The 13,334-nt window shown below is 39.9% G+C and overlaps 1 protein-coding gene across 1 annotated transcript in view; it reads left to right on the forward strand.

Annotated features, from left to right (window-relative positions):
• Positions 1 to 485: 485 nt before the first annotated feature.
• zgc:92275 (cholesterol 7-desaturase nvd) overlaps positions 486 to 13,334 on the forward strand; it is a 17,511-nt gene continuing 4,662 nt past the window's right edge. The window contains exons 1-3 of the mRNA XM_041970191.1: positions 486 to 1,452; positions 7,111 to 7,299; positions 11,545 to 11,723. Of these exons, the coding sequence (XP_041826125.1) occupies positions 1,044 to 1,452; positions 7,111 to 7,299; positions 11,545 to 11,723 (777 nt within the window). The 5' untranslated portion in view covers positions 486 to 1,043. The remainder of the gene's footprint in view (positions 1,453 to 7,110; positions 7,300 to 11,544; positions 11,724 to 13,334) is intronic.

Consider the following 13,334-nt stretch of genomic DNA (forward strand, 5'->3'; position numbering starts at 1 on the left):
AGAGTCTGGAAAGAGTAAAAGTATTTAAAGGTTTATTACAAGAGAAGTATAAAAATGCAGAATTACTTGCAAGTTGAGCTGCTGTTCTGAGTCCAAGAAGCCAGCAGAGAACTCTAACTTGCTGCATCAAAGAAAAACAGTTTTATTCAACCCAACTCTAGCTGAAGGCCAGTCTCTAAACTGATAAAAGGAGAAGGGAGACTAAACGGCGCCACTCTCCTACCATCTCACAGACACAAACAGGTCGGTATTTCTAAACAACTGTCTCTACCTAGCAGATGCAACCACCAGTCTCAACCTTTCACACAAGCCTGCACAATAACCCAAAAGAAAAACAATAACTTCAATGTTCTGTAAAATGAAAATACACATTATGAAAATTTAATTGAAGGTAATAAATAAATAAATGTACTGTATGAATAAAAACAATGATTACACGTGTGATTATTATGAGTAAATATGAGTGATTACCATATGCATTCCACAATACACAGCAATTTACAGCTGGGTTATAAATTAGGACCATACAATGTGTTCTAAAAATGCATAATGTGTTATGAAACAGGGGCAAGTGAGTCATATGCAATGAAAATTTTGCAGCATGGGGAACTGCTAATGCAGTGTATGGCAATGTAACATAATGTCAAAACTAGTGTTCCATATTCTGAGTAGAAAATTAACACGCGAGGTTGGACTTAGTGGTAATAATTCACAGAAAATGCTGTAATTCAATAATTCAACAAAACACAATGTCATCTTCCAAAAAGCAGTTTTATTTTTCTTCATCCTATTGTCTTCACCAAAGCTCCAGATGACCCATGCCCCGCCTTGTGCACAGGACATCCAGTTCTCTATAGGTTAGAAGTCGCTTTTTCCATATTGGATATTTTGAAGAAATTGCCTTCTGGGTTTTGCTCTTGAGAGCACAGGATTGGCCCCAGGTGTAATCAAACCTTTCCAAAGCGTCTGTGCCAACACGCGCAATTATAAAACTTCTGCAAACAGTGGCGCTATCTACAGAACCGCAGAGTATAGTTGGGGACATGTCCAGCGCCCAGGCTGCAGTTGTTATCGGGCTGGGAGTCGGTGTGATGCTCATTACTCAAAGCGGAGACCCACTGGACGCAGTGGGCACCGGGTACCACCTCATGAGGGGCGATATGCGGCTATCCAGCACAGCGGCACAGGCTCTTCTCTGCATCACCGCCGTTATTACCCTACTTGTCATGTCCCGGCTTTACCGACTGCTCTTCTGTCCCCTGGAGGTGCTCCGATCGGCCGATGATGTGGGGTACATCGCCGAAGACGGTCGCACCATGGCGCAGGCAGCTAACCAGGTCCGCCGCAGGAGGAAAATCGGCGATCTGCCTCCGGTTTACCCGAACGGCTGGTTTCAAGTGATGGACTCCAACAAGCTAGAGAGAGGCGAGGTCAAAAATGTGTCTGTTTTAGGTATGATTTCTTTTTGTTTGTGTGTGTTAGACTGACTAAAGCTGAAATATTCACGTCTATTGGAATAAATGATGCTCGAAATTTGGCAACCCACTGCTCTTAGCAGGTAATTATCATTAATTTGTAATCAAAAAGATAAAAAGAAATTAATTGTAATGTATCGTATTCTGTTAAAACAGTGCAAGAGTATGTCAGTGGATTTAAATAAATCTATTTATATGGATCAAAATAAGGACAACCTGTTTAAATAGCAGTAAGCTTCAGTAGAATAGTTGGAACATGATGATACATACAGAAAAAAAACCACAATGAAAAAATACTAGGCCTAAAACTTATAAATCCCACCCATAAGAAAAACACAAAGATCACTAAGACTTTGTCACCATTGAATGTTTTTATATATTGTTAGATATTGCCAATTAACAAGCATACACATGTTATGTTCATTACATTCAAATAACCTGCTGCAAAGTAATAGGAGCTTCAAGTGGAAGATATATATAACACCTCCTTAAAATAGGATGTTGTAAAATAACATAGGCCTCAGAGTTGTTGTTAAGTACAATTTCTCATTGTTGAGGATGCGGGATCACCAGAGGATGCTGGATAGTTCTCATTTTCTTTCACTTGGTTATAGAATAAAAATCTGCAGGATGATATTACTTCTTCAGATTTACAAAATTTTGATCATGTGTTAGTACACAAGTAGGAAATTTAATAAAACCACTGGTTGTGTTTTTTTTTCTTTCCTATTTCCAAACAAGCAAAAAGTTCTCCTAAATTTTGCCTGGAATAAACGTAAATGTTCATTTTTAAGATGTTGGAAGGCAGACTTTAAATTAACTGGCAACATACCAAGTACTTGGAGGACACCTAAATTTTATATTCACTTTCAGGCCAGGAGCGATGAAAACAGAAATAAACCAGGGAAACAAATCTCCTTTAGTTTAGGTTTGCATGGAAAAAAAAATAAATAAAAACCCTTCTACATCATTGGTATTCCTCTCGGAGATTAATAAAATATTTTTCATTTATTTTTTTTTATTTTGAAATATGTCATTTATAATCAATGTTAAAAATCAAACCTCATAAAAAATAAGCAACTTAAAGGTTTATCTTTTTAACAGTTTAAAAAAAACTATATTTTATAATTATATATAAAATGATTTTCTGTCAGTGTCTGTCTTGGGGTGAATGTTGACACTAACACATGCACTAGGAATTAACAGTGGCTCAGCAACAACTTTTTGTCCTGGGGCACTCACAATAAAGTTGACTTGCTGCCTGTCAGAGACATTAGGTGTGAAAAAGGTGTGCTACATTTCAAAATAGTACACCTGTTGGCTAATGATGAAATAAATTACACAAACCAGCTTAGCAGGAACCTGTAGCAATCTCCTAGTAGCCAAGTTTTCAGTGTCAACGAGTTTAAACTAATTCAAACAAAATTTAACATGCACCAAAGTCGCAACATCACACTAAGCAACATAACTGAAAGAGATCCACTTTATTCCACAAGATGACAGACATCCTTCAATATTTAGAGCTGAAACATTTTTTTTACTTTGTATTTTGGGTGGGGTTGGTCCCATTCAAAGATTATGAGGAAAATCAAGTTTGAGAGAGACCCATTCTCAACTATTTGGTTCAATATGCAAAAGACGAGTAAATTTGAAAGACTCTGGTGCCTAAACAGTTAATTTCTAATGATTATCAGACTATAGTCACAACTTCAAACTGTAATCAAAGATAGCATAATTTTAGTACTGTTAGCTAATCTGTAACCCTGAACCCTCACTGAGTTTGGAGTGTTACCAAGATGTGAGACAAGCATAGACATTTTTTTTGCTATGGATATATATTTCCCACACAATGGGCATGTGTTTATCAGGTAAGGCTCTCTCTAATGGTGCTTGGCAACCTTTTCTTAATGAACAAAGCCTGGAGCACCTTATACAAACATAGACCTACTTGTTTGACTTAAAGGTGTCATGGTAGCAGGTGCTGTGGTTACTTATAACAAACTTGGTTTAATTTTACCATTAAGTAAGTCAATTATTTTCTTGTTTAATATTTTGATAGCAAATTGATGCACTGGACTACATGAATGGCAGTTTTTTCAGAGCCTAATAAGTCGCCTTGCAGCTGATTGTGTTTTGGAAGTAGTGATCTACATAAAAATCCTTTATTAAAAACATACTGCTTTATGTTGCTTGATTGTGTGGATGACATTCTGTCACAAAAATCTGTCTCTAATGGTCAGTAAATAAAACTCTGACTGACAGAGCTTTCATTATGTCACATGCTTGTCTTTGTGCTGCTAAGGATGCAGCCACCCAAAGTTTGAACATATTTCATGCTGTGATTCAATCAGACCTGTGGTTCACCTTTTCATTAGATTTGAGAAGGGACTGTTTGATCTATTCAAAGATTTACTTTGAGTTTGAGTTAAAAAAGGTTTCAAAGAGGGTGTGGGGCTTTCATGTTTCTGTCACATCATCTGTGATACATCAACAAACAAACTGCATGTGAAAGGTTTTATACTTGAAAAATATATCCACAAAGTAACACCTGTGCTTGCAATGCAAGTCTGGATATAGGCTTGGTTATCAGCATTTATTCAATGGGCTCTAAATTTAATCTACAGAAAAAAGCTAAATATTTATTATGCATTTCTCATTGTTTGGTTCTTTGCTAAAAAAAGAAAAAAAAAAAAAAAACAATTACCAACACTTATTTAGAATTGTGATACATTTTCTAATTACTGAAAACTCACTCATCAGGTATACTAAATTATCTGATATTGTGCTGTAAATCATTGGCTCTTTACAGAGGTTTTGATTGGGTAATTTATGTAAGCTATATCCCTCTATGGGTACTAATATGGAAGCATATTACAGTTTCTACGTTGGCAACACAGTGGTTGCCAATTTGGAAATAAAGTGATTGCCAGAAAATCATCAGTGTAATATTTTCAGTCTTTTTCATACATATTCAGTTTCCTCTCCAGACCCGTAAAGAGCAAGTTGACCTTGCAACCTCTAAAATTTTGCTGTCCCAATTTCTGCTGGCCCAAATAAAAAATGGGCTTCTGTGAAGGGTCTGCATCTGCATCCTGCTGGAAATTACTGCAGCATGTCCTTCCTGAGTTTTCCCTGCAGCTGTGCAGTGCTGTCACACTTTATTTGGATGCACCTAAAATTGTAATTAATTGCATTTTCATTATGCCTCTGCCCTGAATTTAACAGCATCTAAAAGGACAGGTCTTTCACTTGATATGGCCATATAGGTTGTTTGTTCATACCCTTAACCCTTTAATAATAAGGGGGGAAAAAAGGAGAAAAATATTTGCATTTTTTCTCTTTGTTTTGGATTTTTCTTAATAAGAATAATTTTTTTTAAAGAAATAGTTAGGATGCTACTGTACTGAGAATCACTTTCAATCATTTATACATTCTTGATACAAGTTCAAGATATGACAGCATTTCACTTCTGAGTTACATAACAACAATTAACCAAAAACTCTTTTGTTACTTCCTTGTTGGATCAGGGCATTATCATTAGCTGGTGAACCCTTTGAGCTCTGTCGGTATGTTTTAGGCTTCTGTGTGAATATATGAATATAAAATTAATGAATGAATATATCTCTGGCGTTGAGTTGAGGGGGCAGTTGCCTAAGCAGGGAAGTCCAGACTTCCCTCTCCCTGGCCACATTCACCAGCCTGTCCTGGGGGGTCCCGAGGCGTTCCCAGGCCATCTGAGAGAGTCCCTCCAGTGTGTCCTGGATCTTCCCCATGGCCTCTTTCCGGGAAGGTGTTCAGGAGCCATCCTGACCAGATGCATGAGCCACCTCATCTGGCTCATCTCAATGTGGAGGAGCAGTGGCTCTACTCTGAACCCCTCCCTGATCACCGAGGTTCTCACCCTATATTTAAGGGAGAGCCTGGTGACCCTGTGGAGAAAACACATTTCGGCCGCTTGTATTCGCGATCTCATTTTTTCGGTCACTACCCACACCTCGTGACCATCGGTGAGGGTTGGTATGTAGATCGACCAGTAAATCGAGAGCTTTGCCTTTTGGCTCGGCTCCTTCTTCACCACAACAGACCGATACAGAGTCCACATCACTGCCGATGCTGCACCGATCCACCTGTTGATCTCCCGCTCATTCCCGACCCGGAGAAAGCATTCCACCCTTTTTCGGCTGAGGACCATGGGCTCTGATTTGGAGGTGCTGATTCTTATCCCAGCCGCTCCACACTTGGCTGCGAATCGCTCCAATACCTTGGCTGCACCGAGAAATCTTGTCCATAAAAGTTATTAAAAGAATCAACGACAAAGGACAGCCTTGGTGGAGTCCAACCCTCACCAGAAACTAATCCGAATTAACGATTCTAACAGTCATATGTGTTCTCATAGCCTGTGTATGAGGCCCAAGAACTAGAAAATTCTGTCTCCTCTCTCACTTGCTTGCTCCACTTTTTAGCGAATGTGTGCTTAAATGGGTAAATCTGATATCTTTCCACTTGTGACATCACAAAGGGAAAAAAGCATCCCCCCTGGCAGTGGATACTGTCAATGACCCGCATCCCCGGCTAGCTGAGCTTACCCTCTAAAATGACAGAGCGGGCGCAGGTGAAAGCCAAATCCTCTCCCATTGAGGGATGAGGAAAGGCACCACTCATGAACCTTTAAAGGTTCAGACACAGAAACAGCCTGTTCTCAGTAGGGCTCACTAGAGCCACTTTTGGAATGGCTGAAATTAAGGATCAAGGCTGAATTTGGGGTAATACACTTTGAAAACAATATTGTTGGACTTCTGACACCCATATAAAATTGATGAAAAAATGTATAATATGGGACCTTTAATGCTGGCATCCGAAGGACCCTCCTCTGCAGGACCCCTGAAAAGACCTTACCAGGGAGGCTGAGGAATGTGATCCCTCTGTAGCTGGAGCACACCCTCTGGTCCCCCTTTTTAAAGAAGAGGATCACCACCCCAGTCTGCCAGAAATAGTATTTAAATTATTGCCCAAAGGCACCTTGTGTAGTATCTGAACATTTTTTATTTTAGTACACTCTCCACTTGTATTATTACCAAGCACATTGTCACAGAAAGTGAAGCTAACCTAAAATAAATTCAAAGAAGCAAAAATAACATGAAAATTTTAACTATTAGAGGCTGTAATGAAACAGCAGTTCCTGCAATTATGAAATATGTAACATGACACTATTTTATGAAAATAATTAATTTAGTTATTTCTGTGGGAATTTGGGATTATTCTCCACTACTGTTCATTAAAAAATTGCTTGACAGTTCACAAAATTGTTCTTCCAAACTGGGCAATAAGGAACAAGTTGTTACATATAAATACATTAAAGAGTATATTGCATGGGATGCATAGTTATTTTTCCTCTCATGTAATACACACCAGATATGCAGTTAAGGGTACAGCATATACTGATTTGGAGTTGTTTTAATAGTAATGCAGCAGATGGGAAATAAATCAGCATCCTAATTGTTAGACAGGGAATATACTAAATTACAGCTCTCAGAGTTTGATACACAATAATATCATCTACTGTTAAAGTTAAATGATCACTGGCAGCTTTAAACATCATTTAATAGGCTGTCTCAACTGTAATTAATCATTCTAGGTGAACAGGTGGCAGTGTTTCGGGGCAAGGATGGAAAGGCCTATGTGCTGGATGCCTACTGTCCACACCTGGGTGCCAACCTGGCTGTTGGAGGACAGGTGTTGGGAAGCTGCATAGAGTGCCCATTTCATGGATGGAAGTTTCATGGGAATGATGGCAAGTGTGTCAAAATCCCATATGCAGAAAAAGGTATGAATTAAGAATAATGTCCTGTGGTTGGTCATTTGTCCTGCTTCTGTCCCCTACTGACGCTTGCTGCTTCGCTCTCCCCTCTGCCTGCATTTTTCTGCCAATATTCTTATTTTTCTACTCAAGAAACTCACGAGCAACGGCTCCTGGATACTCACTGGGACTGTATTTTGTGGTAGATTTGGTTGGATACTGCTATTTTTAAAAGACTCTTACAATCTTGTCAGTTTCACATCAGCGTGGCCTACAAAAAGCAGAAGCCTTATCCACAGTTACTCAGGAGCTAAAGCTAACTAGCTGCAAGATTCCGCCCTTCTCTACAGATGACTATCACACACTTCTACAGAGGATCAGCATGCTGGAAACAAAGATTCAACAGCTCGAGGTGAATGTGGAAGTGAATGGATTGTGTGGAAGTGAAACAACCTTGTCTTTAATAAAAAACAGCGGACAAGATTGTGCTAACACACAGCTAATTAGCACAAACTTAGCTGGAAAGAAAAAGGAGGACAACGTACAAGGTAATAACTCTTTCACTGATAGTCCTCCCTGGAATGCTCTTGGTGCAAAGCCAAAGAGTAAATCATCTCACAGGGACATGGGAGGATGAGTAACAGGCAGAGTTCAGTTTGCTGAGATTAGCGATGCGACCGATTGACCTCCTCTGCCACCTAGACCAAGCACATCCTCAACCCCTCTCATTAGCAAGACACAGTCATGGCCAGTTATCAGAAGGAAAACTAATTAATCCTCTCCACCACAACCGGACATGCAACTACAGAACAGGTTTGCTCCACTGCTGCAGGATTCTGGATCTACATCCGATGACCAAAATGAAATCTCCCTACACACCAAGGTAAGACCAAAGAACAAGTCAGAACATAAAAGATGACAAGAAAAGCAAATGGCTGGGCCTCAGACTCTGATTGTTGGTGACTTCGGTGTGAAAGACGTGAGAAATATGTGTGGAAAAGGTACAAAAGTACTGTGCTTTCCCAAGGATATGGTATCAGATGTGAGAGGCAAAATTACGCAAATTGTGGAAAACCTCATCCTGCATGTGGGGTCAAACGATGTTGTGAAACAACACTCTGAGGTGCTGAAGCAGGATTTTACTGAACTGCTGGATACAATCAGCTGTCTGGATGCCTGGATATTCATCAGTGGCCCTCTCCCTCCCATCAGAGGAGGAGTGGAGAGATTCAGTAGGCTGTTTAGTCTGAATGCATGGCTGTCGGCTGTATGTACCACACATCCAGTTCATTTCATAGACAACTTCAGCTTCTTCTGGGACTGCAGGCACTTTTTTAAGATGGATAGATTCTGCCTGAACAGGTCCAGACACAGTATGTTTCTGTCCCCCACCCACTGGGGCGGCTAAAGGGAAAGCACCCAGTCCCTCCTGTACCACCATACCAGCTTCATGTTTCGGATGTATGATGTGTGGAGGGTCCAGGCTGTGTATATGACGGCAGTCGTGATTTTTCCCAGGTCCAGCTGGACCCCTGTTTATTAGAAGGTTCAAAAATATCTGTTCTGTTTAGCAACAAAAGGAGAAAAGTAGCTCGGTCAGAACACAGAGAGCTGCTTTCTACAAGGTTTTTAGTAGAGTTAACATACCTTGTGAGCCACAGCGTGCCCCCAAACATAGGGTAAACAATTCCAAACCCATTAAGTTAGCTTTATTAAATGTTAGGTCATTAGCAGGGAAAACATTTTAATGATAATTATAACTGAGCACAACCTTGATTTTATGTTTTTATCAGAAACTTGGTTAAACCAAGATAACAACGCAGCCGCTCTGATAGAGTCAACCCCTCCCAACTTTAGTTTTATCAGTGAGGTCAGACTGAACAGGAGAGGAGGGGTTGTTGCAGTGTTATTTAATGAATCATTTCAGTGTAAGCAGTTATCTCTTGGAAGTTTTACTTCTTTTGAATATGTGGCTCTTCAGTTGAAAGCTTATTATAAAATTATATATCTAAATTTCTATAGACCACCATGGCACTCCTCAGAATTTTATGAAGAGATTAGTGAACTGCTGGCTACAATCTGTTTGGATTTTGACTGTGTAATTATTGTTGGCGATTTTAACATCCATGTAGACAATCCTCAGGACAAAGCGACTAAAGATCTTGATAATATTCTGGAGAACTTTGGGCTGACTCAGCATATAACAGAGCCCACACACATTAAAGGACACACTCTAAATTTGGCGATTTCGAAGGATTTGGATGTTTCCAAGGTCCAGTGTCTGGTCTCAAAGACTCTGGAGCCAGATCTGTTACAGATTGTGAACTAGTCTTTAATTTCGGGCGTCTTCCCAGAACTTTTAAAAACAGCTGTAATCAAACCCCTGCTAAAAAGGGACAACCTAGACAAAACACAAATGAACAACTACAGGCCGATCTTAAATCTTCCTTTTCTAAGTAAGATAATTGAAAAAGCCATTTTTCATCAGCTAAACAACTTTTTAACACAAAACAACTGCTACGATGTCTTCCAGTCAGGTTTTAGACAGCACCACAGCACTGAGACTGCTCTGACCAAAGTCATTAATGACATATGTTTGAATACAGATGATGGAAAAATGTCAGTCTTACTCTTACTGGACCTCAGTGCTGCATTTGATAAAGTCGACCACAATATATTGCTTAAACGACTGGAGAACTGGGTGGGCCTCTCTGGCACTGCGCTACACTGGTTTAAATCTTATTTAGAGAATAGAAAGTACTTTGTGTCAATAGGTAACTTTACATCTCAGCAGACAAAAATTACATGTAGAGTTCCTCAGGGTTCCATCCTGGGGCCTCTTCTGTTTAACATCTACATGCTCCTACTGGCACAGGTCACTAGGAAAAACAAAATTAGTTACCATAGCTACGCAGATGACACACAGATATATATTACAATGTCACCAGGAGACCGAGGCCCTGTACAGGCTCTTGGTAAAAGCATTGAGGAGATTAATGACTGGATGTGTCTGAACTTTCTTCAGTTAAACAAAAACAAAACTGAGGTGATTGTCTTTGGCGTGAAAGAAAAACGATTAAGTCACCACAGAGCTTCAGTCTATGCACATAAAAACCACCAACCAGGCCAGAAATCTGGGTGTACTGATGGACTCGGACCTTAACTTTGAAAAACACATTAAGGGAATTACAAAATCAGCCTAACATCACCTTAAGAATATATCAAGGGTAAAAGATCTGATGTCTCAGCAGCACCTGGAAAAACTAGTCCATGCATTCATCTTTAGTCAGTTTGATTAATGTAACAGTATTTTTACAGGTTCTACCTAAAAAATCTATTAGACACCTGCAGCTGATTCAGAACTCAGCTGCTCGAGTCCTAACTAAGACCAAGAAAGTGGACCACATCAGTCCAGCTCTGAGGTCTTTACACTGGCTGCCTGTTCGTCAGAGAATAGATTTTAAAGTTCTGCTGCTGGTCTATAAAGCTCTGAATGGTTTAGGACCAAAATACATCAGTGACCTCTTGACCCATTATGAACCTGCCAGGAACTCAGGTCATCTGGTTCCAGTTTCTTATCAGTTCCCAGAGTCAGAACCAGACATGGAGAAGCTGCATTCAGCTTCTATGCTCCACATGTCTGGAACAAACTCCCAGAAAGCCTCAGATCAGCTGAAACCCTCAGTTTATTTAAATCAAGGTTGAAGGGCCACCTGCTCTCTGCTGCATTTCACTAGTTTTTATTTAGAAGTCAAAATCTACATCTGGTTCTTTTAAGCTGGAATCATGTTTTAATATTGTCTTAAACTTTATTTCTTGCATGTTATCTATTTTATTTTAGCATTTTCCTTCTGCTTTTATTTCATTACTTGCATTTCTTTTAATCTTTATTTATTTATTTTTTATTTTATTTATTTATTTTTTTTCTGCACTTGTATTGCTTTCTGCACCCTGCTGTAATGACTTATGTAAAGCACTTTGAATTGTCTTATACATGAAATGTGCTATACAAATAAATTTGCCTTTGCCTTTTGCCTTTATTTAACAAATATATATATATATATATCTTAGAGGAAATCACTTGCAATACCAGTGTCTTAGTGATATAAAACAATCAAATGTACAAATATCAAAGAAGAAAACCATCTGAAAGCTCTGGAGTAATGTACATATGAGTATGAGTTTCTTTAAAACTGTGCATATTATTGGACCATTTTCTTTGGTGTTTTGTAAAAGTTAATGTTATGACACAAATTTGGATTTGTCTTTTAGTGCCAGAGTTTGCCAAGGTACGTTGCTGGCCCACTTGTGAGGTCAACCAGCAGATCCTGATTTGGTTTCATTGCGATGAAGAAAAGCCACAATGGGCTGTTCCAGAGCAGCAGGAGATTACCAATGGCCAGTGGGTTTATCGGGGGAGAACTGAACATTTTATCAATGCTCACATTGAGGTAGGTATACAGTATATGTAGGTGGATTTCTTTGTAATGAAACAGCATCAGTGCATTTTAGATCATTGAAAGTTCATAATTATTTCTTAGGTGTTTCCACAGTTAACATCTCATCATTTGAGATGTTAACTGCTTGGGGGGCTGGTGCCTTATGGGATCTGCGGTCTGCTGTCACTGGTCCTCTGGGGCCTTCAGGGTGGGTGTGCATATGTTGTTGCATGATCTTCCTGTGGTAGGCTGCCTGGTTCTTTGCTCCATGGTGGCAGCTGGTTGTCCAGTGGTTGGAGGCCTCGCTGTGTGCTTCTCATCCTTGGAGCAGGTGTGGTTGCATTTGCATGATCAAGGCAAGTTTATTTGTATAGCACATTTAATGTACTTGACTAGGTAGTCCAGCAGCTCTGCATAAAAGTCCCATTTACCTGTTTCAAAGCACAAAAAACTAGTCAGTTTAAACATCACACAAACAAAAGTACAGGAAATTACTATAAGACTGACAGTGTCTATACAATAGACAATTGTATAGGTAACCTCAAGGCTTCATTGTAGGACGTAACAGCTTTAATTGACAATCACTTCTGTTATATTCACATTTCTTACCTGGTCTGTTATACCGAGAAAAAGAGGAGGATGACGAGAACTGGACACTGGGGGAAGGTGAAGTGCACGTAACAAGTATTAGTGTTTCCTCAGTTTCCAGGGACTTTAACTCTGTTAAAAATAAAAAAGAATCTCAGTGTGTGTTCACCCCACAGTTCAAGCTCCATATTATGGTCCCTGAAATTTTTTTCAGTCATTTACTAGCTGGTCGACAGTTCTTTCGAAGCCTGCTGCAGCATCTCCTTCCCTAGATGTCCACAAGCAGCCTTTGTCCGAGCCCTAACCCCAATCGCTGACGCAACCTACGTGAAGCAGTTTTAAGATCAGGCCCAGCAAAGAGTTGGTGCCAGCTTAGAACAAGTTTTGAGAGCCAGGAGCCGGTGTTTGAGCAGTGGAAAATCAAAGAACTGGTGCTTGTGCAGGCTCTGGCTCCAAACCAGCACTGGAACCAGCTCGGTCGAAAAACCCCCACTGTTGTTTGCAGGCATCCTTTTCTTATTATTTTTTAAGGTCCAACTGAACTATGAACTGAACAGCAATGTTGTGTTTGTTTCACACTTGCTTTGTTGTGGGCAGTGACATCCTCCTGTCTGCTTATCAATGGATTTTATCATTAGATGCCACTAGCTCCGCCCTAACTGTGCTGTACCAATTGTAGTTCAGTTGTAGGTCCTGTAACCTACAACTGAAAAGGGTTCATAAATGGTGTGGTACGGTTTGGTTTTATGGGCCCCTTTTATAATGGAAACACACAAAATGGTGTACTGGACCGCACCGGCCCGATCTGAACTGCACTGTGGAAACGGGTGAGAGTAATCAACAAGATTTTCACCGTGTTCAGGATGAGAAGTCCCACAGTGGTGTTGAAACTTGTTTAGCTTCATACTGTGAGATGCTTTGAGACTGTCTGTCTGTATTCATTACCCACCACTGACCATTCCCATTACATGACTATTACCTGGTCAAGCTTGGGGCAATATAAATCTCATCATATTTTCTTGTCTTTCTATTTTT

The sequence above is a fragment of the Melanotaenia boesemani genome, chromosome 19 (assembly GCF_017639745.1).
Source record: "Melanotaenia boesemani isolate fMelBoe1 chromosome 19, fMelBoe1.pri, whole genome shotgun sequence".
Taxonomy (NCBI): domain Eukaryota; kingdom Metazoa; phylum Chordata; class Actinopteri; order Atheriniformes; family Melanotaeniidae; genus Melanotaenia; species Melanotaenia boesemani.